The sequence below is a fragment of the Fusarium phalaenopsidis genome (genome assembly GCF_050370095.1).
Source record: "Fusarium phalaenopsidis strain FUZ10S chromosome Unknown contig_32276, whole genome shotgun sequence".
Taxonomy (NCBI): domain Eukaryota; kingdom Fungi; phylum Ascomycota; class Sordariomycetes; order Hypocreales; family Nectriaceae; genus Fusarium; species Fusarium phalaenopsidis.
Genome location: NW_028145418.1, coordinates 709,731 through 734,609, shown reverse-complemented (window position 1 = coordinate 734,609; position 24,879 = coordinate 709,731). Strand labels below are relative to the sequence as shown.

General features: G+C 51.0%; 10 protein-coding genes across 10 annotated transcripts; 7 read left to right on the top strand and 3 right to left on the bottom strand.

Moving 5' to 3' along the window:
- Positions 1 to 518: 518 nt before the first annotated feature.
- LRP88_00523 (carotenoid oxygenase family protein) lies at positions 519 to 2,502 on the bottom strand (the record flags this gene model as incomplete). Its single annotated transcript, XM_083237231.1, has 6 exons — positions 519 to 1,236; positions 1,306 to 1,415; positions 1,472 to 1,786; positions 1,834 to 1,974; positions 2,025 to 2,292; positions 2,345 to 2,502. 6 exons carry the CDS (start codon positions 2,500 to 2,502, stop codon positions 519 to 521), a joined length of 1,710 nt encoding a protein of 569 aa, XP_083107122.1.
- Positions 2,503 to 2,875: 373 nt separating this feature from the next.
- LRP88_00522 (major facilitator superfamily domain-containing protein) lies at positions 2,876 to 4,442 on the top strand (the record flags this gene model as incomplete). Its single annotated transcript, XM_083237230.1, has 3 exons — positions 2,876 to 2,887; positions 2,939 to 3,118; positions 3,189 to 4,442. The coding sequence occupies 3 exons, from the start codon at positions 2,876 to 2,878 to the stop codon at positions 4,440 to 4,442; spliced, it is 1,446 nt and encodes a 481-aa protein (XP_083107121.1).
- A 1,465-nt stretch (positions 4,443 to 5,907) lies between these two features.
- On the top strand, positions 5,908 to 7,455 carry LRP88_00521 (uncharacterized protein; the record flags this gene model as incomplete). The annotated part of the gene is made up of 3 exons (XM_083237229.1): positions 5,908 to 6,368; positions 6,427 to 7,286; positions 7,343 to 7,455. The coding sequence occupies 3 exons, from the start codon at positions 5,908 to 5,910 to the stop codon at positions 7,453 to 7,455; spliced, it is 1,434 nt and encodes a 477-aa protein (XP_083107120.1).
- A 1,015-nt stretch (positions 7,456 to 8,470) lies between these two features.
- LRP88_00520 (uncharacterized protein) lies at positions 8,471 to 10,129 on the top strand (the record flags this gene model as incomplete). Its single annotated transcript, XM_083237228.1, has 1 exon — positions 8,471 to 10,129. One exon carries the CDS (start codon positions 8,471 to 8,473, stop codon positions 10,127 to 10,129), a length of 1,659 nt encoding a protein of 552 aa, XP_083107119.1.
- A 392-nt stretch (positions 10,130 to 10,521) lies between these two features.
- On the top strand, positions 10,522 to 11,159 carry LRP88_00519 (transmembrane protein 6/97; the record flags this gene model as incomplete). The annotated part of the gene is made up of 3 exons (XM_083237227.1): positions 10,522 to 10,594; positions 10,645 to 11,031; positions 11,083 to 11,159. 3 exons carry the CDS (start codon positions 10,522 to 10,524, stop codon positions 11,157 to 11,159), a joined length of 537 nt encoding a protein of 178 aa, XP_083107118.1.
- A 421-nt stretch (positions 11,160 to 11,580) lies between these two features.
- LRP88_00518 (uncharacterized protein) lies at positions 11,581 to 13,041 on the bottom strand (the record flags this gene model as incomplete). Its single annotated transcript, XM_083237226.1, has 1 exon — positions 11,581 to 13,041. The coding sequence occupies one exon, from the start codon at positions 13,039 to 13,041 to the stop codon at positions 11,581 to 11,583; it is 1,461 nt and encodes a 486-aa protein (XP_083107117.1).
- A 2,088-nt stretch (positions 13,042 to 15,129) lies between these two features.
- On the top strand, positions 15,130 to 16,663 carry LRP88_00517 (flavin monooxygenase-like protein; the record flags this gene model as incomplete). Its single annotated transcript, XM_083237225.1, has 3 exons — positions 15,130 to 15,139; positions 15,190 to 15,445; positions 15,589 to 16,663. 3 exons carry the CDS (start codon positions 15,130 to 15,132, stop codon positions 16,661 to 16,663), a joined length of 1,341 nt encoding a protein of 446 aa, XP_083107116.1.
- A 1,097-nt stretch (positions 16,664 to 17,760) lies between these two features.
- LRP88_00516 (GMC family oxidoreductase) lies at positions 17,761 to 19,709 on the bottom strand (the record flags this gene model as incomplete). The annotated part of the gene is made up of 3 exons (XM_083237224.1): positions 17,761 to 18,611; positions 18,664 to 19,232; positions 19,303 to 19,709. The coding sequence occupies 3 exons, from the start codon at positions 19,707 to 19,709 to the stop codon at positions 17,761 to 17,763; spliced, it is 1,827 nt and encodes a 608-aa protein (XP_083107115.1).
- Positions 19,710 to 21,088: 1,379 nt separating this feature from the next.
- Positions 21,089 to 22,286, top strand: LRP88_00515 (uncharacterized protein; the record flags this gene model as incomplete). The annotated part of the gene is made up of 5 exons (XM_083237223.1): positions 21,089 to 21,103; positions 21,167 to 21,518; positions 21,566 to 21,686; positions 21,734 to 21,776; positions 21,825 to 22,286. 5 exons carry the CDS (start codon positions 21,089 to 21,091, stop codon positions 22,284 to 22,286), a joined length of 993 nt encoding a protein of 330 aa, XP_083107114.1.
- An 843-nt stretch (positions 22,287 to 23,129) lies between these two features.
- LRP88_00514 (permease for cytosine/purines, uracil, thiamine, allantoin-domain-containing protein) lies at positions 23,130 to 24,770 on the top strand (the record flags this gene model as incomplete). The annotated part of the gene is made up of 3 exons (XM_083237222.1): positions 23,130 to 23,546; positions 23,601 to 23,824; positions 23,873 to 24,770. 3 exons carry the CDS (start codon positions 23,130 to 23,132, stop codon positions 24,768 to 24,770), a joined length of 1,539 nt encoding a protein of 512 aa, XP_083107113.1.
- Between the last annotated feature and the right edge of the window lie 109 nt (positions 24,771 to 24,879).

The following is a 24,879-nucleotide window of genomic DNA, read 5'->3' as shown; positions in this document are numbered from 1 at the left end:
GCCAAATAGTAAGCGCATGTCAGATTCCTTTCCTTCAAGCCTAATTCTAACAAGCGAATAGTGGAAAGAAAAGTTGGCACAAGGGAGGGACCAACCCAAATGCCCGGGAGCACATCACAGTCGCGTTCCAAGGTCCAACCGGAAAACACATCACCACGCTCCACATTGATAGAAAGGGAAGGAGGTTGTGATATATCATGGGTAGTTGGCTATTCAACTCCACCCTTCCCCGGAAGTTGACTCTCAGCAAAGGCCACGAGTGTATCCAGCACTTTGTTTCCCCTAGGAGTAGGTCATGTGAATTCGCACGTTTCTTATACAAGTCTTGTTTTCGAAGTCGAGCAATTCTTTTTGTATTCTATAGATCTTCACGTCCATTTTCTGGAGTTTTTAGAATGTTGTTTTCTCAAGGAAATAAAATATCACTCAAGACTTGTTGGGGCGCAGATGCCAGCCCATACCCTGCTACTACCCCTGGCCAATTACCTCGTTCCTGACTTCCATGTTACGCCACTCTCTCACTCGCCAAAGGCCCCCTCAATGAAGGTCCCGTGAGGACCCAAACTATACACCTGGGGCATATCAGCCCGAGCAATCTCAGTGAACGAGCGTCCATCCAGAACAACTAGAATACTGTATGTTCCTTCTTTGTTGATGACGATGGTCAAGACAACGCCATCATCTTCTTCGGTAGAACCAGGTCTCTCGATGAAGATGGGTTCAGATGGGCAACTGTCACCGTTGGGAGGCTGCCAGCGCTTGTAAGTTCCGGTTTGCCAATCAAACTTGGCCAGGCTACCAAAGAAGGCACCCTGGACAACCTTCAAGCCGTTTCCAAGTCGGCCTATGGGGACGGAGCTTCCTGGAGCCGGGCCACCATTCCCAGCTGTGGAATAGACGTAGCGATAACCAGGTTGCATGGACACTCTCTTGGAGATTCGAGGCAACTCGGATGCGACACCAGGAATGGCAGCTGCCACAATGACACGGCCAGGCTTCTCAATGTCTGCCAAGTTTACGGCTTCAAGCTCGTACCTGACAAGAGTTCCGTCTTGATAAGGGCGTGCAGGGTCGACAACGTTGCTCAAGCTGTACTCGCGAAAAGGAATGTAGTTTCCTGGGTAACTGCAAACGTCTACATGAATGTTTGTTTCTCCGGATTTCTCATCCACGTAGTCATACGCATTGACGGAGTGAAAGAACATGAAGCCGTCGGCGGAATGGTAGGTGGCAACACTGTGTTCTTATTGTTAGTCAACGACTCTGAGAAGGGAAACTTGAGAGATCAGTGCTTATGGCACATACTATTTACCACTCATTTTCTCGAGGACAAATATTTGTGTGGGAGATTCAGGCTCATACTCGAGCATCTCCATGACCGGCTTTTTGACGTCACTGACATCCATATGAATGGGCTGCGACAAGACCGTGAATATCAGCAGCGTAACAATATATCCGGTTAAATACTTACGTTTCGAATGAATACGACAAACTTGTCAGTCATAGCCAGCGAGTGAATATAGCAAGGTTCACAAGGAAGAGGCGTCTTCCAAAGCAAAGAAGCCGGGTTAGATCGATAGTCGAGGGCGAAAATCGACAAGACATTCGTGACTGGATCAATAATGTAGTTGAACGTCATGCCTCTTTTTCGGTCCTTGCAAGGGTGGGCACAGATACCGTAGCCAGCCAGCTCAGGGTTGATTTGAGCGTAGGTGAGCAATCTCTTGGGCTCCAGTGTCTTGGCGTTGCATACTTGCAGCATGTTGAAGTCAGTATGAACAAGGATCTATTAATGGTTAAGATGTGCAACTCGTATTGTGGGCATCCACTTACTTCTTCCTTCTCGGGGGTTTGAGCCAGACTTCCTATGTCATGAGGATTCTGGCCATTTGGAATGTGCATTCCCCTCCTGGGAACAACGTTGACATTCACCTCGTCCGGGAGAAGGTGTCCCTGGGGGAGATACAATGATTGCTAGAATTGTTAGAGCAACATCAGGCTTATCCAAGCTCAAGGTATCTCACCTGCGCGCCCAATAGTGCAGAGCATGGATCTTGGGCTTCGATCAAGGGCGTATTGGCGTTGGGGCCAAACATTGTGGTCGTAATGTATCCATCCCGGGCTGCCTTTTGCACAACACCTTCAGCGGTATGACGGCTGCTATAATACACTTGCCCATTGCTCATCCTGAACTTGTGCAAGATGGCGAGCCCGTCGAAAAAGTGCTGAAGCACAGCATTGGGCTTGGAACCGTCCTCTGACAGAGGAACTGTGAAACGACCACTTCCCATTCTGTGAGGACAATGTCAGTATATGTGTCAACATTGTTATTAGTAATACTTACCTAATCAGTGTGCCATCCAGCCATTTAGGCCAGTCGCCGATAATTGGGCACTTGACTTCTTCCGTAGTCTCGGGAGTATTTCCAAGATATGGAGGCACATACTTGAGATCTTTCTCAGGTACAAAGTACTTGTTGTAACCAATCTCGACGGCGGCCATTTTCGATGTTGGGGACAAGAGAACCAATTGCTAAAGTGACTATGCTGATTTGCTGTTTAGTTTTGTTATATTTCGAGTGGCTTTGATCCCTTAAGTAATAAGTAATACCTTCGTTTCGGTTGGCCCGGAAAGAAGCAATTGGATATCCCGCTAGCCAGATCATCTTGATCTTGTTTGCGGGGTAATGCAGGAAAGTCGGGCTACCCCAGACCGAGGGATCCGGGGTAAATCAGGGAGTCTGGGGTAGTTGAGCGAGCTCCGGGGCAAAGACGGACGCCGCCCGAGCCGAATAAAGCATATAAAGACCATTGGAAGTCCAACTACTATACTAAAGAATCTTGTTTTCTCATCATAACACTATTGAATCATCACCATGTCCCCATACGTACGCTACACATCCTACCCGAGTCTCATCATTCGTGCTCACGATCAATAGAATTGGCCCCTTTGGTGGCGCCTCGTGGTCCTTTTCAACGTTAGCTTCTACAACCTTCTCGGCAATGCTTGGGCCGCCGGCATATCACCCATTTTCGAGTTGATCATCCGGGAGTTCAACTGCTCCCAGTCGCAGGCTTCAGATTTGACTACTTTTTCCCTCTTGATGTTGGGAATATCGGTATGTTTGGCCCCTGTTCACGCATGCCAGCTCCGTGTTGAGTTGTCCAGTGGCTGACGCGTTTGTTTAGAATGTGTTCGCCCTCCCTTTGGTCGCTATTTTCGGAAAACGATACACGATCCTCGCATCATTGACCATTTTCATCGTTTTCAATATCTGGTCCGGCGAGGCTTCCGACTATGAATCTCTGAGAATTTCTCGTATCCTTGGGGGCCTTGCCGGTGGCTTGGTTGAAGCTCTTGGCCCGACCATAGTGCACGAGACTTTCAGAGATCATCAGCTGGCTCGAGCCATGGCGGTCTATGTCGGTTGTCTCGCGGCTGGGTCTGCGGTGGGACCTATTTTCTCCGGTATCGTCGCCCAACACCAAGGAAGCTGGAGATGGTATCTGAGGATCCTCTCTATTGCTACAAGCCTCAACCTACTGGCTTCGATTCTCATGCTTCCCGAAACTACCCACAAGCCAGAGCCGACGAACGACTCTGGATCGGACCCTGGAACGTCCGATCCGAAGGCGACAAGCTCTATCGTCGAGAATGCCCAAGCAACACTGCCACCGCCATCGCCCGAGACCACTGTCTCATCTCGAGCCGAGTGGATATCGCTATCCTTTACAAAGAGACCCATGCCATTGGAATGGAACAGAGCCTTCCCGGCTTTCTTCGAACCACTACAGATGCTGATTGTGCCTCAAGTTCTCGTCACTGTCTACGTCTTTGGGCTTACCATTGGCTGGACAGTGATTATCGCGATCCTGTTGGGTATGACATATGCCCAGCCACCATTGCTGTGGGGTCCGCAGTCAATCGGCCTCCTCAACGTTGCACCTCTGCTGGGTCTCCTTATTGGACTTCCATTTGGCGGCTACCTTTCGGACCTTTTGTATATACGATCTGCAAAAGACGGCAGGGGCCCTAGCCCGGCAAGCCGACTTCCGGTTGCTCTTCTCGGCATGCTCATCAGTCCTTCAGGCTGCTTGGTTCTTGGCTACGGTCTCAAACACCCTGACACCTGGATCCAAGTGTGTGTAGGATGGGGTATGCTTGCCTTTGGATTAACAGCCTCAGCAAACGTCCTGCTTTCTTACGCTGTTAATACCATCCCAGCACGCGCCGGAGACATCGGAGTCCTTGTCAACGTCTTGAAGAATACGGTCGGGTTCGGAGTATCATACGCTTCGCTTCCTTGGATGAACGAAGTCGGTCCTGTCAAACAGTTTGCTACAATGGCAGCACTCCTCTGGGCAGGATATCTCATGGTTTTCCCAGTTTGGTGGCATAGCAAGACTCTCTTTAAGAGATCATACACCAACTCGCTGGCTTGATAGTATAGCTGGTCACCCGCATCATTTAGTTCGCAGATAACTAGAAATCTTAACAAGCTTCCTTCTATATATAGTATTTGTTACTACTACATGCAGACTATTCCCTAACGTATTACGAAATAGGGCAAATAGAACTATGCGTTGTGTTTTCTCTCAAAATAGTCTCCCGCATAGTGCAAATATTAACTCATCTTATTCCCTTTCTTAGGTACTTGTAATCATAAGTAATCGCTACTTTTATTTAAGCTTATGAGCTTATGACATGGGACGAAGATGAGGCAGCCGAACTGTTCAAGCCGTTTTTCCGCTTGGACGCCCAGTCTGGCCCCTCCCTACTAAGCGGCCTGGATCGACAGCCTTGTGCCAGGTCAACAACGAAGGCAAGGGTGGGGATAATCCTTCCCCTGTGGCACTGAGCACAAAGATCCCCGCTACAAGTCGCTGTCCTCAGACCAGTTCAAGCGCGAGGGCAGCGGCATGTGCTCCTCGGTCATAAACTTGGTGCGCAACTGTGACTGAGCCGTCAACGACGAGCTGATCCGCAATGATGACTTGACCTATGATATTGACGCGTATGTGTGATCCGATGTTATTTCAAGCTCTCGGGAGACTGACCTTGCACTTTAGCAACAAGGACGAGAGACCCAGCGGCGGCCACAGCGGCAACTGCAAGGTGTTTCTGGAAGGCCACATTGGCTGCCTCCAGAGCGGCAACGAGATTTAGTATGACTACCTGGACATCCGTGAGCAGGGAGGGTTCGGCCGGTGTGGCAAGAGCTTTAGGGCCCTAATAACTCTCGTGTTATTGTTGTTGACTACGCCCTGTAGTAGAATTGCTTCAGGATCTTATCTTTCTATTTCTTTTCTTATCCTAGTACGGAGCTTTTACATCACGTACTCGAGAGCATACCAGATAGTTTATAAAAACAGTATATATGACGAGTGAAGGCTGAACACTCTGCGGGCAATCAGCCAGGCCCAGGTCTAATGAGGCTGCACAACTTATTTGCAGCTGGGGAGATTGTTGAGCCAATTTACAATAAACTGGTGTTTGACCCTCGAGGCCTCGGTAAGGACCGTAAAGTCGGGGAATCATCGGTTTGGACGGCCCGTTCATCAACCGAGTGCGAGTGCCGAAACTCTATTCTCTTAGCATCCAGAAACACCCCCGCTCATCTTCTCGGCGATCGGGTTTATCGTCCTCCGTCTTGTTGTAAATCCGGTCTGGCCTTATGCAGCGTTTTTGACAAAGTTGTAAATCCGATTGAGGGTTTTGTATCAATATTCCCGAAGCACTTTCTTCATGTAGGTATTCATAGTACCGTCTTCCAATACCAAATACGTATATCTAGTGAGGCCGTGGAAACATCGTGCTGGATTCATAGACTATCAAGAACTTGCAGTCAATACCACACCTCTTCTCTTTCTCCTCTCCCCTACGCCTATTATTGGAATCCTCGCTCAAATGCCTACTGTACTTCCCAAAGACGCTGACGGTCGGCCTTTTGTAGCTTGCATCATCAATGGCCAGCCCCTCGCCAGGTCTCACCAACCATACATTCCGATATTCTCTTCCCAGAAACAGGAAACCGTTCACTTCAGCCAGTCTGTCGATGCCAGCACCGCTGTTTTGGCTCTTGAGTCCTCATGGAAAGCTTTCCAGGCTTACCGGAAGACTCCCACTGACGAGAGACGCCGCTTGTTGACCAAGGCTGCAGAGCTCTTTGACAACGGAATTAGCGATGCAATGCACCGCCAGATGACCGAGACCAGTTGTAACGAGGACTGGGCAAAGATGAATGCTGGTAGCATGTCCGTTATTTGTCAAGAGCTGGCCGCTGCCTTGGAAGATCTCTCGGATCCGGCTCACGATGAACGGAGCATCGTGGTGAGAGAGCCGATCGGACCGGTTCTATCCATTATTCCGTGTGTCAATTCCAAAGCAGCTTAATTTCCATACACTAGCTAAAGTTTTGTTCTGTAGGTGGAACGGCGCGCTTCTGCTCGCTGTCCGCGCCGTGGCGACCGCCCTGGCTGCTGGCTGCACGGTCATTCTCAAGGCCTCTGAGATGTGCCCCTGGACACATCAGTTCGTGGCAGAAACCTTTCTCGAAGCCGGATTTCCAAAGGGATCTGTCAACCTCATTGTGTCATCACGTGGAACAGCAGCAGAAATCACCGAGGCCGTCATCTCGCATCCTCACCTGCGCAAGATTGAGTTCATCGGAAGTCCAGTAGTGGGTAAGGCTATTGGAGCCATGGCAGCAAAATATCTGAAGCCTACGATCATGGAACTTGGGGACCAAAGTCCTCTTATCGTCCTTGAAGACGCCGACTTGTCCAGGGCAGCCCAAGCTTGTGCCCAGGGAGCAACGTTGCTTCATGGCCAGGTATGTTTCTCGACGGAACGAATCATTGTTATTTCCTCGGTCAAAGACAAGTTCTATTCTCTACTCACAGAGGCCATCGATGCGTTGCCCTCGGCTGGTTTTGCAGTTTCCAATACCTTTGCCGATAAAGCATATGTGGCAGTCCAAGATGCATTGTCACGGGGGGCTAGAGTTGTCGCCGGCAGCTCCGAGCGGCTTGGTCCGGCGTCAATGGCGTCATCCATCTTAGCCGATGTGCCACGGGGGTCAATCCTGTCAAGCCAAGAGGGTTTTGCACCTACCGCCTTTGTTGTCGAAGTCGAGAACGACAAAGAAGCTATTGCTGAAGCAAACTCGCGAGAGGGAGGCATGTCGGCGGCAATTTTTACGAGCAACCGAGAACGAGCGGTCGCCCTAGCCAAAGAGCTGGAATTCGGAATGGTTCAGATCAACGACATGACCTTGGCAATCAAGCGTAAGTTCATCCTATCCCTCTTGATGCTCGATTTGCTGATGTCATGCTTCTTGCAGCTAGTATCAAGGGTCCCGCGACTTGCACCAAAGGCAGTGGATGGGGCTGTGCTGGTGGGAAATATGGGATCGAAGAGTTTATTCATTACAAGGCCATCACTTTTGGAGAATAAGGTTCAATGAAGAAGAGGGAGGGGCCAACATCTGTCGCATTGGTTGGTTGCGAAAGAGCCTCAAGGTGACAACGTCCACTCAGCCAGCCCTGTCAAATGTCTGCCACGTGAAACAAAACAACTTCTGGGTCTAGCACGAAGGAAAGATAGCCAACCACGAGCAACAGCGAATAATCCGCAGCAGCAAGTCCGAAATTACTGTGGGTTCTGCTTCCAATTTTTGTTGATAGCCTGTGAATAGCGTGCCACACTATTGGCGCCCATTGTGGACTGCAAGAGTCTGGACCTCGTGGCTTGACTGGCAGCATCTGCCAACAGCTCGACAACACCAGACTCGTTAAAAAACGCACCATTCTCCTCGATTGAAAGGACTGAAACGGTTGTGCGAGCGGAGCCGAAGGTGCACACATAGGCAGACTCTAGCAGAGGTCGCCGTGCAAGAACTGAGATGCTATCTACGAGACGAAGTGTTAACAGAATGCCACATAGCGCTAATGGCTGGCATAGGTAGACAATAGTTCTAAAAGTCTCAGTCAACCACCGGAGAAATCGTACGTTTAAAATAAAGCGCTTCCTAATAGAGCGGCCAGAATGCGAGGCCGTCGTTTAGACATAAGGGGCTCCTCTCGCTCAGGAAAAGCCTCGCTTTATTAAGAGAACTAGTCCAGCACCATTGCCTGCAGCTGAACCCGACAGCTGGCCGTTTGCTTGGTGTGGCGCCAAAGGCGCTCGATAGTCAACGGGGTTGGTTATTGTGGCTTCGCACAAGAGTCCGCCTTGCAATAGCGACAAGCTGAATGCCTGAATCAGGACACACTACCCATTCTCACCACCTGTGTTCGGATTCTTGGGTCCACTATGTTAGGGGATTACCGAAGGCCCGTTGAGTCTAGACAAACCTCACAAAGGGTTTATCACCAGGCTGTTGCCCGCCAAACCCCAACGTCCACAAGTTCAACTTGGAACCTCCCATCTTGTCATCCGACCTTTACAATCGTTTTAAAACTTCGACAAGATGCGTTTCGTCGGCACGTTCGCTGCCTTGGCCCTGGCCGGTTCCGTTTCGGCCGGCCCCTGCAGACCTGGCTCTTCTTCGACCCTGAGCGCTACCACTTCAAGCGCATCGGCCACCTCCACCTCCGGTCACGGTTCCGGACCTATCGTCAACGAGATCGAGGGCGGAGACTTCCGAAGGAGGTCCAACTCGCCCAGTGGCATCTCTAACTTTGTTGTTGAAGGCCAGGGCAGCTACGTCGAGGGTGGAGGTTACACTGGCGGCGGAAGCACGGAGCAGAACTGTGCTAGCCTGCAGGCGGCCAGCACCCAGCCTGGCCCTGGAAAGCGAGACGTGGGACAATATGCGGCCATTTCTCAACAACTCACCAACCTCCAGGCTGGATCGGCCTACACTGTCCAGTTCTTTTACGCTGTTCAGTCCAGTGCTCAGTCTGGTGCCTGCAGGATTGAGGCTTCCTTTGGATCCAATGTCTTCACCTCGACCCCTTACTTCCCTAGCTCCAACACGCCTTCTTCGTGGGCTTCTTCTACTGTGTCCACCAACATTCAGGTCACTCAAGGGCAGATGAGCTTCGCCCTGACGTGTGTCAGTGGTGGCTCAGCTCAGGTCTACATCGACTCCATCTTTGTCTCTAACCAGGTGACTCCTGAGACTATCGGCGATGCCGATCTTGTTTTTGATGCTGCCGGTACCGAGACCAGCCAACTGCCTTCTGTCACCAGCACTGAGGCCGCCACTGAGGCCAACACTGAAGCCACGACTGAGGCTACTTCTGAGGCTACCACTGAGGCTACCACTGAGGCCACGACTGATGCTACCAGTGTGGCTTCGAGCGACACCGTCAGCTCCGACTCAGCTACCGAAGCGACTACTGAGGCGAGCACCGAGGCAGCTACTGAGGAGGGAAACACCTCGGAGACTGCCCCGGCCTCTGAATCCACTTCTGAGGAACAGGGCACTTCTGCTACCGAGACCGCTACCGAGACAGTCTCTGAAGAGAGTACTTCCGTTGCCAGCATGGCATCAGAAACTACCATTAAAGAGACCACATCGGCTACCGCCACATCAACCAAGACCAGTGCCGAGGAGACCGCTTCCACAACCGAGACAGGCGCTGAAGAGACCACAACTGCGCAACAGACTACCTTTTCCACCACCACTTTGGAGACTAGCACCGAGGTAGAGGAGACCACATCCGAGACCCTGATTCCAACCTCTACCACTCCCACATCTACCCAGCTCATCTGCCCCTCAGGCGTGTCCGCTCCCGGAGGTTGCTACATCCCCGACGAAGTCCCCGGAACACCAACCTGTTTCCAAGTCGGATTCGTCTCTGGAGCCGTAGATGTGCAGTATCAGGACATGAAGACTCCCGTTCAAGAGTGGCAAACCTGCGCTTCCGCCTGTGCCGAAAAGCCAGGCTGTCTCTCCTTCGGATACGACGATGAGACTCCCAACAGGTATTGCGCTCTGTACGCATCCAAGTTGGATTGGTCTTTCAGCCCAATGAGCCGCGGTCTTACCTGGACCGAGATGGACTGCATCAAGTGCATTGAGTGCGAGGATGCCCCTGTTCCTACTGAGACCGGTGTCGCTGAAGCCGAAGATCCGCCGGTTCAGCCAGAAGAGACCCAGACACTGGATACGGTTTTGTAATTAGACATAGCTCATAGACCATTTTCGATCAATATTTTATAGAACATGTACATTCTTCTTTTCTTCACCTTGTCTTCCGTTATCGCTCAGCACGTTGGTGATAATTTCAGCCAAAATTGGGCCAATCGCGACACGTTTCCTTGCAATTATCACCATTCAGTCAGCACTAAGAGCCTGAGCGCGGAGCTCAATAAGCCTATATCACGTCAGCGCATACACTTACCCGTGCATGCAATAGTGCACTAACTCCAGACCACGTCGGTATGGGGCTAAACACTGTAGCCCCTGCTGGCTGATCATCTCTCCTCTTCTTCGCTTCTTTCTCTTCCTTTCATCTTTCTCACTCTCTCTTCAATCCCTGAAACTGCAATCATCATAGAGACTTCTTCATCATGGCATCTCCTAAGCCAGCTAGGGACTATGTCTACTTGCTCGTCGTGCTCTTGCACTTGAGCGCAATGTTTGGTGAGTGCCCAACGCCTCAACAAGTTCGTGAAACTGACGACAATGTACAGGCGTTGATTTTGTCCCATTCTATCCCCAGTCTCTCTGCCAGCCCCCAGGCTCACCTCTTCACTTTCTCGTTGCCTACCGCCAGTGGTACATCAACACAATGTCTGACCCGTACTACCATATTGAGACTCCTGGACACTTTTTCGATTTCCTTGTCTATGTCGAGCTGCTAGTGCAGTTCCCTATTGCTTTGTATCTCACTCGAGCACTGCTGTCGAAACAGCGTCTCTCTGGTCCCGGTGAGCTTGCAGCCAGTGTCTACGGTATAGTCACCGGTCTCTGCACAGCCATTGTGTGTCACAACATGTATCACCTAGGTCCCGAGGTCATCAGTCATGAGGCCAAGCAGACTCTATTGTATGCGGCATACCTACCATATGCCGTTCTGCGTTAGTGCTCCTAACTTCTCCTCGTTCGACATATTCTAATCCTATTCATAGCTATTACAATGGCCTTGGACATGCATTCTCGCCTTCTGGCTCGGCTTCGGACTTCATCTCAGCTCAAGCAAGATTAAATTTGAGGGGCTAATTCGAGGCGAGGGACCAGCAAGAGGGGGGCGGTGAATAGTCGAGGACTCATTCGTCCTGTGCGCGCCGGAAACTTCAAGAAGGGGATAGAGCGAATCACAGCGTCCGATAGACGGCTTTGGGTGTTCATGGCGGTGTGGTTACCAGCGATTTCGATCAAGAAGTTACTACGAGTTGAAATCCACTCATCCACATGTTGACATTTCACCCTCTCCTTCTGAACAAAACTGTCCGTCTTCCCTTCCCATTTTTCTCCTTCAAAGCTCCCAGTCACAAGTACAAGAACTGTCTGCGCAAGTCGCTAGTCAGGCCATGCTTGATGCGGCAGGCGTGACGTACTTGTCAGAGCTACGCTCTGCTGCATCAGGATCTTCTGGCTCGGCTAACCCATCAAGGGCCGGGCATCAACTATGATAAAGAACACATTGCTGCTGCATCAGTCGACACTTCGAACCTGGCACGACCCGTCCGAGGGGGCGCTGGCTTATCATCCTCATCGTCACTGTCGTCCATAGCACGAGGTAGCGCCGACAGGTCCTCAATGCCAAAGATCCTCTTGACTTGCTTCACGCTTGGCAGAGTGATAGTATGGTCGGTGGCATTGAGAAGCTGTCGGCCATACATGGCATCGCCGGTAGGCATTTGGACATCGTTATCCACTGCCGGCTCATGAGAGTTGAGAATCTTAAAGAATTCTCCAGGGCTCAGGAAGTTTGTCAAGACCTTCCTCTCCTTAAGCGTGTTCAAATCATTGATGTCATCTTCGCCCTTTCCGTAGCTGTCCACTTTCTTGTAGAGCTTGATGGACGTTTCAGTCATACGGGCGATCGTGACGACGGAGGAGATTTGAAAGAGGGTGCCCCGTCCCTCAATGTTGAGCATTTCAGGCCTTCCATATCCACTGCCGGCTTTCCCCCCAATGTTCTGGGCCTCCTGGATAGCAGCCAGTTCAGTTGGTTGAATGGCTGTCCCCAGAAGGAAGATGTTTGAGACGGGGAAAGCTTGTGATGGGTCTTTTTGGTACAGTTCCTGTAGACGAGTATACTGTTCCATTGCCCTCTTGTAGGTGAAGGCGGTCGAGTTTAGGGAGTTCAGTTGCTGACTGGCATTGACCATGGCTGATCCGTACAGCTTCTCAAGGCTGTCCACGGTGAGCTCTCGCTGGTGCCAGCCGTGCCAAAAGGCAAGAATCTTCTCCCGGCAGTAGTTGAGGAGCTTAGAGTGTTTTTCGACATCACTCTGATCATCTCTAATATTTCTGCGCTTATGAGTCCAGTCCTGGATCCCCAACTTGTCCTGGAAAGACTGCGTGTACCGCACCATCCCAAGAGCCTCCTGCCAATTCTGAGTCTTCCACAGATTGATCAAACCCTTGAGATGTCGGTTGTCAATCTCCGAGAGATTCTTGCTCTTCTTGTTCGGGTAGCCGGTGAAGTAAAACGTCATGTCACAGTTCTTGGCCTTCGCGATGATCAACAAGACAGTGGCCACCAACAAGATTGCACACCGGGTCTCGGAAGACAGCGAGTGGCTGGAGTCGATGAAAATGTTGAAATGACGGTCGCCCAGGACGTTGAAGGCGCCCTTGATTCCATGCTTGGAGAAATTCTCGGCATCCAGAATGGTTCGCAGGATGTAGTCGACCGAGGCTTCGGGGTGATAATCAGGCAACTCTGCATCCTCCACCACTTGCGTGAGCTTGAAGTTGGGTTGATTCTTGGCAGGTTGCTGGTAATGAGTATCTTGGATCGTTTGTTGAGGGGGGTGCCGATGCAGGTTTGCATTTGCCTCAGGAAGAGAGCCGGTCAACATCACTGGCCGGTTTCCAACCAGATTGTGGCCGGCCTCTTTGCTTTGGACGCAGCCCATTCTGAGCAAATATGAACGCAAGCCCAGTTGTTTGAAGTGTGTCGAGTATGTGTAGAGGAGTGAATAAGTGAGTCCGTGTGGAAGGGGGAAAGGGAATGACAGAAAAGAAGATTTCAAGAGCAAACATGGGCACCAGACAGGGGTTTTTATCTTTGATTTGGTACATTTGATGAAGGTACATGGGCTCTTCTGATGATGTACCTCAAAAAGGCTGTCTTGGTTAAGGGTATCGCTGTGCATAGCATTAGGCCGTCTCTGAATGCCCGTAAATACAGGCTCTATGCCCTCTCTATCAATCATGTTGCTATGAGCCAATACGATCAATCGCTCAAAAAGATGACGATAATGTAAATCTTGGAAAACAGTCGTGTATCAGCTCATGGACACCAAGAACGGGCAAAGATCTCGAAGGGCGTCAGATATTTTGCGACCTCGCAGTTGTGAAAATACTTTCTGCTGTCACGTAATGTGGCGGCATAACTGCAGCATTCATGCACCGTGATTAATCTCTCCAACAAGGCAAAAGACCCGAGTACTTACGCGTGACCTGCTGCATAGTGATCGGAGAAGAAATGTAATTTCTGCCTTATCAATCGGAGTCAGATACATGAGCAAAGACACCGCTCGACGTTCCCTTGTAGCGGTGCCTTGATATTGGCTCATTCTATTTACATGATCTTACCCACTGTTCATTCACGCTTTCGCCGTCACGTACTCTCACCCAACTTCCAGCCTTGATTCTCAGCCCGGCACACTGCTTTGCCAAGATGCTGATCCGACAGGTTCGTCCAGAATGACGTGGTCATTGGATCTCTCGCGGCGCGGACGTCTTTCAGCGCAACTTCCAATTTACCAATTTCGAGCTCATGTTATCAAGACGTGAGATGAGGGATTGTTCTAAAGCGCCCAGACCAAGATGTCGGTTACAATTGATCGCAAACTGGAGATGGCGCGTGTGGGTTGGTAACTTTATTGACCTCGCGTCACGCGCGCGTCTCACGTTTGCTGTGGAGCCAATGTCTGGTGGAGTCAGGCACGTGAACTTCCCCGCTCCTGCCTCTCGCGGCCTCAAGTTCCTCCACGTGACCTGCCAATGACCTTTCAAATGGTCAATGACGTCATCACTACCCTAGACTGGAATGGAAATTCCTCACATTACATGTTTCCAGCTCAGAGAACGTGGCCTCAGGCCACTAAGCGTTTTTCTACAGGTAGGCAGAATGAGTGAGCTTCGCATTCGCCAAAAGAGCAGTTCCCCTTCGCTTATTCCCTTGGTCGCCGTAAACGTGTCAGCCGTGAGTAAGAAAGCGCACATATCGTGACATGGTCTTATACGACATATCCTTTCGCCATAACTCGTCGGCTCGCCAACATATCCCTTGCGAAAGCCTGTTTCAACAATCCATCTCTGAGGTGAGATTTTAGTTCGGATGATTATCCGCGTCCAGCTTATCCGTTGTCAAACCTGTTTTTTGATTGGCTTGTGAAGCATCGCGTGTGACGCCTACCACGTCGACCTAGAAGAACTAGCCAATCTAAAACTTGGGATTCCGAGCTGCTCAATGAGGGGACGCGCGCTCGCGCTCTTGAGACATCCTACGTAAGCTTCTCGAGGGGCTTTGCTAAGCCTGAGAGCTGAGCTTCTGCTGAGAACATAATAAGAGAGTGGTATCGCGCTGGCCTGAAACATCCACGATAAATCTCTTTAACCATACCCAAGCTTGCATTTGTACATTTGCACACGAACTCGATTGTGGTAGGAAATGATGGAGAAAACTACAGTGGCTGTCATTGGCGCTGGCAAGTATTTTCAACTAGGTATTAAATCAGCCCACTCATACTATAGCAGGCCCTACAGGAATCTCCATGCTCAAACAACTACTTGAGGATGGATTCGATGCTACACTATTTGAGAGACGAGACAAAGTTGGTGGGCTTTGGGCTTATGATGCAGATCATGGATGGACAACGGCTCTGAAAGGTGATAGCCATTTCTCACCATCTGCCGCGAAGTCTGTTGACGGAAATGCGAAATAAGAGACTCGTGCGAATATCAGCAAGTATACTTGTGGATTCACCGACTTTCCGATGCCAGACAGTGCGTTCTTTACTTGAAGTCTCGCTGGCATGCAACTGACCATTCCATAGAATATCCTCCTCACCTCAGTCGAGGACAGTTTCAGGAGTTCATGCAAGACTATGTCGATCACTTCGACCTGGCTCGATACATCGTATTCAACACCAGCGTTAAGCTCGTTCAGCGCAATGAGGATGATACAAAGTGGACCCTTCAGCTTGAGAGAGTAGAAACCGGAGAGACCGAAACACGAGACTTTGACAAGATCGTCTTTTGCCATGGATATCAGACAGAGAAGAAAATGCCACATTTTCCAGGGCAAGAGACGTATGAGGGAGAAATAGTGCATTCACAGCAATATCGAAGGTCAGTGAACTCAAACCTCAGAGACTGGTTCCGGGAGCCTATGTTGGGACATCAACGGCTGTGAGCTCAGATACGGTGACAGGATCATTGCTAATAGCCAACAGCCCTGAGGCTTACCAAGACAAGACTGTGGTACTCCTTGGTCTCGCAACCACCACGGGCGAGATTGCCCCTCAACTCATCAGCACTGCTCGAAAGGTGTACGTCTCTCACCGAAGCGGCCAAATCGTCGTGAAGCGATATCGCAACGGACGGCCAACAGATCTCATCATCTCATGGAGACGCCGCAATATTAGCCAATGGATCGCCCGCAACCTGCCAGCTCTCCATAGAAACATGGCAAACTGGGCAGCTTCATTGCTCGCTTCACGGACTGCCGGCTTCAAGATAAACCCAGAATGGCGTCTAAAGCCATTTCCCAGCATCACTCTGCGGTTGCCTGGTCTGATCGAAGACTGCCTTCCTCACCTACAAGATGGAAGCTTGACGAGTTTGCATGGTATTAAGCGCTTTTTGGGTGGAAAGTCGATCGATTTTGACGATGGCACAGTGCTGGATGATGTTGACAGCGTCATTTTCACTACGGGTTATCGTGCCGACTTTTCTCTGACGCCATTCATTGAAACAAGCACTCCAAAAGCTCACAATTACGGAGGTCCTCCTATTCATCGGCTGTACATGAACGTCTTCCCGCCCAAATATGCCGATAGCTGCGCGATGCTGTGCTACTCGGCGTTTGGCAAGAACAACGGCTTCTCGTTTAGCGATGTGATGAGCATGGCCATCTCAAACGTTTGGCGGGGCGTGAGCGACTTGCCTTCATACAAGGAGATGGAACAATGGGTCGACACACATCAAGACTGGGTCGCAAAGAATTGGTCAATTGAGCCTCGATTGGACGTCAGCATGGTGAAGCAGTACGAGTTCCAGCCCTGGATGCACAAACAAGCCGGAACAGGCATGGAGAATCTGGGCTGGGGTTGGGCGGGATGGAAGTTTTGGTGGAAGGATAGTGAGATGTACAACTTGATGAACCACGGCGTTGAGACAGCACACATGTTTCGGTATTTTGAGACCGGGAAGAGGAAGACCTGGGAGGGGGCGAGGGATGAGATTATCCACCAGAACAAGATGGTTGAGGAGACGTTTGCAAACTCGAAGAAGGCTAGGGAGGACTAGTACTGGTGCGCGATACTGGTTATATGTGAGATTGGGTCAAGTGTTTGATGGAGTTTATGGGAATTTATCAACTGTTAGGGGGACATCATCTTTTGAGCTAAAGCAGGTCTATTCATCTTTCGATCAGGACTCTGGGCTACCATGCGTACTTTGACCTCGCGCTACTCCCTTGTATTTGATGTCAGTCGAAGTTTGTCGCCGTAATGTGCTTGACACGTGCTAAGGACTGATAAAGAAAGAAGAGAAATAATGAATAGTGTTGATCTAGCAGCACGACATGCAGAGGAAGCATCTAGTTTAAACCAACCCCCAGATAACTGTGTCCAGGTGTTGCATCTTGCCGATGCTTGACATTTCTCCTCCGACGATTTGGACATATTTTAATCTAGGGTAATCTGTGTTGGCACCGGCACATCCAACATGGCAATACGGCTATTTAACATGAGATAATGCTGTGGGAATGCCGGACGTAGTGGAACGCAGAGTGGAAAGGACGATGAGCTGTATCGTCGACCATTATGTAATTATTAGCCTTGATCCTCATTGGAACAGTTTTTTTCTATCTTAGTTGAATGTATGAAAAGAGCTAAACAAAGTTATACAGGCAAGACTTGGATAGAAAATTTGGGAGTGACATGACGCTATCTCACCAAGTGACATATGATCAGGCCAGAATCTCGAGAAGGCTATATTAGATCCGATGTCAGATCGCCGACCTATGGCCCTGAATCAGCTTCTCTTAACTTGAATAATGTTGTGTTGATCTTGAATCGTGGCGCGCTGAATGCCGGATAAAGTGTGCTTCAGGTGAGCTAATCCGAGTCATAAGAAAGGAATAATCCCTGAATTAAGACCAGTAGCCGCGTTATGCGAATCCCACGAATGAAGACAGCCTCTGATCCTGAGATGTGATTGGTTTCTCGATAAAGCACTAACACAGACCGTGTTGACAGCCAGCCACCACATGTCGTGAAGGTTGTGCCACCCTCGCTCGGACTGACGGGATCAGCACGCACAGCCTTTGTGTGACATCTGGCATGAACGGGTCGTTGTGAACTTTGAAGGAAAACGTAGAAATAACCTTATCTACTCGCAATCTATCTTGACTTTCTCGCATCCTCTAGAATCATGTGCGCCCCCTTCTCTGCTATGGCATACACGGTAGCTTGAATGTGTGCACTGATCTGTAGCGGCATGACACTCGCGTCGACCACCCTCAATCCCCTGACGCCATAGACACGCAGACGGTCGTCGACGACGCCGCCCCGGATGCCGGCACGCCCACCCATGGCACAAGTGCCTACTGGGTGCCAATCGGTAATTGTATTGTCAGAGATCCACTCCTCGAGGCGTTGATCGTCTCGAAGCGTTGCCAAGGACGGAGAGGCTGGCGCGCGGATGATGCCAGTCAGGGGCTCCGTGTGGACGATGCGGTCCATGAACTGCGCCGCCTCCTTCATCACGTCCAAGTCTAGCGCCCCGTGTGCGCCACCGTAGTAGCGCGGGTCAATGCTAGGGTGGTCCTCTCCCGATGTGGAGGACGGCGGGATGTGGATGGACCCGACAGAGAAGGGATATTGGAGGATCTGGAGCATTGTGCCGTACCTTTTGCCGTCTTGGCCTTGGAAGAAGGGGTTCCAGTTGCCAAGGTCAAAGATGTACTCAATCTGGCCTAGCTTGGACTCTCCATTGAGTCGCTGCTTCAAGATGGCCTTCTTGTCGGCATCGAATGCCGTCAGCTTATCGGCCTTGGCAGAGAGCTGAGCCAGAGTCTCTTCAGGCACAAAGTGGTTGAGAGGCACGTAGCAGAGAGAGCAGGGTAGGATCGTCAGTGGACCGGTCTTGTCTTGAGAATACCTTTCCCACGCGACAGCGGCGAGCTTTTCATCTGTCAGTAGATCGTCTCGATTAGCGAGAAGAGGGTCGACTTCAAATATCGCCGCCAACACTGTCGATCCCTCACGTTAGCAGACAAGTTGACAGAGGCTTTGGGTGCTTACTCAAGTGGTCCTGGAGATTTTCTCCCACCGTCGGGCTGTCAACTTTGACCGGCACCTTAGCCTGAGCCAGAACCTTGGGATTGCCGATCCCGGAGAGTTCAAGGATCTGCGGTGACTTGATGGCACCAGCAGACAGGATAACCTCGCGCGACGCTGAGACAGTGTGTTCCTGGCCCTTGCATGAGAAGCGGACGCCCGTAGCCACATATTGGCCGTCGAACTCCTGCAGAACAATCTCATTTACCGTAGCGTTGGTGAGAATGTGCAGATTGCTCCTTACGGCCGAGCAGTAGCCAGTTGAAAAGGAACGAGTGGCTGATCGAGGGTCTACGGCGTTGACGCATGTCCAAACGCCGACATTTGAACCCCCAACATGGGAGGAGTTAGTCTCGACACCGACTGCATTGAGAGTCGGATGCCAGAGACTGTGCGTGGGGGAGTAATCAGTGGGATACGAGACTTGGATGGGACCCGAGGAGCCAAACGTGTCTGCGTCGTGGGAGACGTTCTGCAGCTTCTGTACATGGGCACTTGGAGGGTGGAATGTCTCAGATTTCTTGAAAAATGGCCTGCTCAGCTCAATCTTGGTTAACGACCAATGCAAACAAGGAATCCTTGATAAGAGATGGATGCACTCACAGAAGACCTTCCCAACCCCACCCTTCGTTTCCCAGGGCCTCCCATGCATCGTAATCATCCTTGCTGGCGCGGTTCCAGGCCATGTAGTTGAGAGCGCTAGTGCCTCCTAGAACTCTGCCTCTTGGCCAGGGCAGAGAGCGCCCCTTGAGACCCTGCTGCGGTACCGTTGCGAGATGCCAATCGTGGCGGCCGCCCAGTGACCTCCCGTACAGGCCTGGGATGTCAATCTCGTCCTCGCCCTGGGCGACGACGCCTCCCGCCTCGATGACACCAACCGTGTATGAGGCATCAGACTCTGCGAGACGTGAGGCCACAGCCAGGCCGGCGGTGCCCCCACCGACGATCAGGAAGTCAAAGATGCGGTGGCTGAAGTCGTCAGCGTCCGCAGCTGTCCGTGGGTTCGTCATGGTTGGTTGGAGATGGGCAATGCGCTGGAGAGGCTAATCGGGTGCTACGTTAGAGTCTTATACACGGTAGATTAGGTGGTGCAAGCAACGGGCCTGGCTGAGACGATAATGGACGAGAATAAATCGCCCATGGAGAGGAGATTTGCTAGCGCCGTGATGGCTGTGTCTCGGGCTGCACACTTTATTCGCCGAGGGCGCAGGTCGACAGGGTGGAAATAGAAGGGAGCTATAACTGTGCCCTACGCGCGCATACCTGTTTGCAGGGCCCCCGCTGGCCCGTCTTGCTTTTGCTTCCTCTTATCGTTCTGTACGAAGCACTCGAACCATGGGTTTGCACTAAATGGGTTATTTCACCCAGTAGCACGGCCACTAAGCCTTCCCCATCCCCCGAGCTGAAAGGTACGGAGGATGCGCTGGATAAGGATGATCCCTGGAACGAGGGGACGGAAAAACCGGAGAATTCCGGCAGTACGAAGGAACAGGCTCAAATCCTCTGTTGGTCGAGGGGATAATGCTGTATTTATGGAACCAACAGAAAGAGAACCACTTTAGATGGAACCTAATCTACGTGTCAATAAATGCTAATTGAGCCTCGTTGAGGCTCTGTAAATCACACATCACCATCATCATCGTCATAATCCAAGAAGCTCAAGAAAATCGCAATATTCGCATCCCCCCATCTCCATCGTGTGGCCCCCAGGGAGCTAAGCTTTTGCCCAGCCGGAGCGGGGAGCCAGGGCCGTCTTCCGACCCGCGGTCTCGAGCGCCTTCAATGTCACCGTAATTTAGGCCCCAGCGTTTTTAGTCTAGATCTGGTGTCCCTCCGGCCCCTGTCGAAATTGTTAGCGGCTGCTCGGACTCAAGGTTAAAATCCAACCGGTTAAAGAGACAAAGCAAGTTGCACGCGCACCAATATCCCGCATGCTAATCGCCCGCCCGGTAGCTCAACACCGAAACGTGTGGTCTGGGAGCGAGACCATGGTCGAGAGCTTGACGCCGGTGTCAGGATGGTTTCCCCTGAACGGGGTTTGATTGTAAACGAAGCCGTTCCAATATTAAGCTTTCCTCTAGGGAAAATGTTGCAGGAATTTCTCCGCGAGATTTTTCGTTTCTTTCCCTTTTTTACAAGCGACAAGTCTGCTCTTGGCGGGCATGGAACGTTGAACTTGACCGTCCAACAATGGAATTTCTAGACTCGCTGTTATTGGAGTCTTGGACTCTTTGGGTTGTTGGCTTGGCAGCTGTCGTCTGTCGACTGTGAGTATTACTATTACCAGATATCTCTTGGCAAGAATCCTTTTATTGACTGTTTACTTTACAGAATAGCTCGACGGATGAAGATTGGAAAATGGAGTCTCTTGGCCATTGAAGATTATCTCATGGTCTTTGCTCTCGTACGCCCCCATCCCACCCTTTCCATTTTCACTCTGTAGATCACTGACATCCTTCTTCTATAGCTCAACTTTACAGGTGTTGTCGTCTGCATCAACCAAGTCGCCAAGAATGGCAGCAATTACTTGCCCCCCGATGTTGCCGCCAACCTCACCCCCGAGGGGGAGGCTCAAGCCATCTGGGGCAGCAAGATGACATTTGTGCTCGAGATCTTTACCCTCACAGCGACTTGGACGGTCAAGGCATGCCTGCTATTGATGTACGGCCGGTTGACAGAGGGAACATCGACGCGACAACGCTGGGGAGTCAGAGTCGTCGCCGCGTATTGCGCCGTGACTTATGTGCTTGTCACGCTCATGTTTGTCTTTTACTGGTGCAGTCCTACCTATGAGTATTGGAGGGTACCAGTCAAGATCAGTGAGTTGTCGTGTGTCGCGTTTATTTCAGATGCTAACGGTGTTCAGTGCAATGCGCGACGTATTATAACCACATGATCTTTGCGACGGCCTGCAACATTTCATCCGATCTGATGTTGCTTCTCGTCCCTATTCCCCTCATGATCAAGATTCGATTACCACGCAAGAGGTGAACAAGCCTTAGAATTACCCAGTGGGCTTTACTGACAGCTGCAGGAAAATCGGACTCTGCTGTGTCTTTGGTCTTGGCGTCTTCAACGTAAGAAGACCATATCCCTTGCCATGCCTCAATCACTGACTGTTTTAGATCCTCGCCGCCGTCTTGAACCGATACTACAACTTCAGCAACCCCAACTCATACGTCTTCCTCTACTGGTACGTCGCCGAGGTCGGCGTAGCCATGTGCGTTGGAAACCTGCCCCTCTGCTGGCCAGTAATCCGCCTCGCCCTCGGCTCCAAGGGCGACTCGTCAAGTCCTTCATACCCAAACACATCATATCCCGACAGCTCGGGTCGTCGCATGCCCCAGAGCCACCACACCTTGACCAGCAAGGCGTCGCTGTGGGCCAAGTTGGATGATGAGGATGGGAGGACGGAGCTCTCTCGTGAGCAGGGCAGCGAGATAGAGCTCGTTGGCCAGAATGTGCCTGATTTGGTGAAACAGCCTTATCAGACTGAAGCTGAGATCACGACCGGGCGTCCTCGACATGGACACGATTCGGGTGATCACATCATGGTGGTGACCAAGGTGGATATCACGACAAAGTAAACGATGATTGTGCATATCTACGGGTGCGATGGAAAGAACTCTGGCGTTTTTTTATTTTTATTTTTTTCATTTTTATTTTTTTTTTTACTATTTCAACAATTGTACATGTAAAATATTAGATCTAGAACATCAAAATGAAGTGTAAAATCCTCTGTCTTGGCAGCAGTGGGACTGTCTGTCTGCCCCTCTGGACCCTCCTCTAGCTCCGGCAGATTTCCTCTGGGCGCGCACCCCGCGGACTTGTTCCTTGGCTCCCGCCCAAGATTTCTTGGCTCCCGCTTGAGTCGGCAGCCCGTGCTGAGAGTGGCCCTGTCTAGCCTTGATTCGTGCATGGGCTCGTGTGGATGGGTGGAGAAGAAGGCGTTAGCTCTTCGTAGTGGTTTCACCGCTGCTAATGCACAGTGAAAGCCAAATGTAACCAGGGTTCAGGGCCTCGATGCGTTTGGCCAGCGCAGACTCGCAGCAAAAAGACAACGCAAGCCTCCATGCGTTGAATCCTTGGGGGCTGAAAGGACGGGGCCATGCTAGCAGTGAAACCATCCAGGCATCGCGTAGCTTACCCAAAAGGAAGACCATTTGACTAACGTAACGCGGGAGTGTTCCCGCTGGTTATGCACTCAAGTCATTAAACAAAACTCTAAGCTGCTCCCATTCCTGCAGGCTCTGAAAAAGAACGTCTTTCTAACCCTGCTCCCCTATTTTCTCCCTTTTGCTGGACGTGTTTGTCTGCTGTACCATGCTGCACTGCATTCTGTAGCTCCCACACAGCCGTCCATCTGCACGTTCCATTCCTTCTTCTTTTCTTCTTCCTTTGTTCTGTCCTGCTTCTTTTCGTCAATCAAGATGACGGCTTCAAACCCTGATCCAGAGCTCGCCAACGAGAAGCATGGCATGGTGAGCACCACGCCATCCACCGATGAGAACATGAGCTCTACTGGGCAGCCCGACACATCGATGTCTTCTCTCAAGAAGCTCAATAACCGTATCGAGGGCCTCGCTGGCCTCGAGGCAAGAGGCATTGACCGTGTCTTGCCCAGTGAACGTCAGGCTCCATCCCATGCTGCTGATCTTCAGGTCGCCGTGCTGTGGTTCAGTGCCAACCTGTCGCTCAACAACCTCGCTACTGGTCTCTTTGGTCCCATGGTGTTTGGCTTGGGGTTCTTGGACAGCGCATTGCTTGCCGTCTTTGGAACTATTCTTGGCTCTTGCTCGACTGCATACATGGCAACATGGGGACCGCAGAGTGGTAACCGAACAATGGTGAGATGAAATCCACCCTTTGGCTCTTGTACTTGGCTGACACGGATGCCACAGGTCGTCCTGCGTTACTTTATGGGATACTGGCCAGCCAAGCTGCCCACTCTGCTGAATGTCGTTCTCATGGTTGGTTATACAACGATTGATTGTATCATTGGTGGTCAAGTCCTCTCTGCCGTCAGCGGTGGTAGCATGACCATCCAAGTGGGCATCATCGTCGTTGCTGTTGTGACATTGATCATCGCCGTCTTTGGCATGCGCATCTTTCACAAATACGAACAGTACGATACCCTCTTCCTTTCCTTGAAGCTCAAGCTAATGCCATACAGATATGCCTGGATCCCTCAGGTCATCGTTCTCGCTGTTCTCATCGGTACAGCCGGCCCTTACTTCGACGCTGCTGCCGAGCCCACCGTCACTGGCTCTACCCTCGCTGCCAACCGTCTCTCCTTTTTCAGTCTTTGCTTTTACGTTCCCAACTCGTGGGCTGCTGCCGCCTCCGACTTTTACGTCTACTACCCTGAGCGTACTTCTCGCCTCAAGATCTTTCTCCTTACTACCGCTGGTCTCACACTCTCTTTCAACCTTGTGTACCTCATTGCCATTGGTCTCGCTACCGGTCTTACCAACAACAAGGCTTGGACTGATGCCAATGCCGTCAGCACTGGCGCTTTGATCGTCGCTGCTTACGACCCTCTTCATGGCTTTGGTCGTTTCTGCTCTGTCATTATCGCTCTTGGTGTCATCGCCAACAGCACCCCATCTATCTACTCTGGTGCTCTGGGATGCCAGGTCCTTGGCCGATATGGAAAAGCTGTTCCTCGTTGGTTTTGGTCTTGCGTCCTTACCCTCATTGCCTTGGTGCTCGCTATGGCCGGCCGTGAGCACCTGCTAGTCATCTTCCAGAACTTTGTAGCCTTGATGGGATACTGGGTCATGCTCATGATCTGCATCGTTGGAATAGAGCATGCTCTCTTCCGCGGCCGAAAGGGCTTCGACTGGGCTGCCTGGGAGGACAAGTCTTATCTCCCAGTTGGATATGCTGCCTTTGCCAGCTTTATTCTTGGTTGGGTTGGAGCTATTCTCGGAATGTCCCAGGTCTGGTACATTGGCCCCGTCTCCGAGGCTGCTTCACTGGCGGATCTTGGCATGTGGCTTGGATGTGGATTTGCGATTGTGACTTTCCCTATCCTCAGATTCATCGAGCTCAAGATTTTCAAGCGATGAGCATGTTGGGGATTGATGAAGAATGAAAAGTTCCTGTACATACAATGAACTTGTAGATAAACAAACTAACTACCGAGAGTACAGCAATCTCTTTATAATACACTTCCAA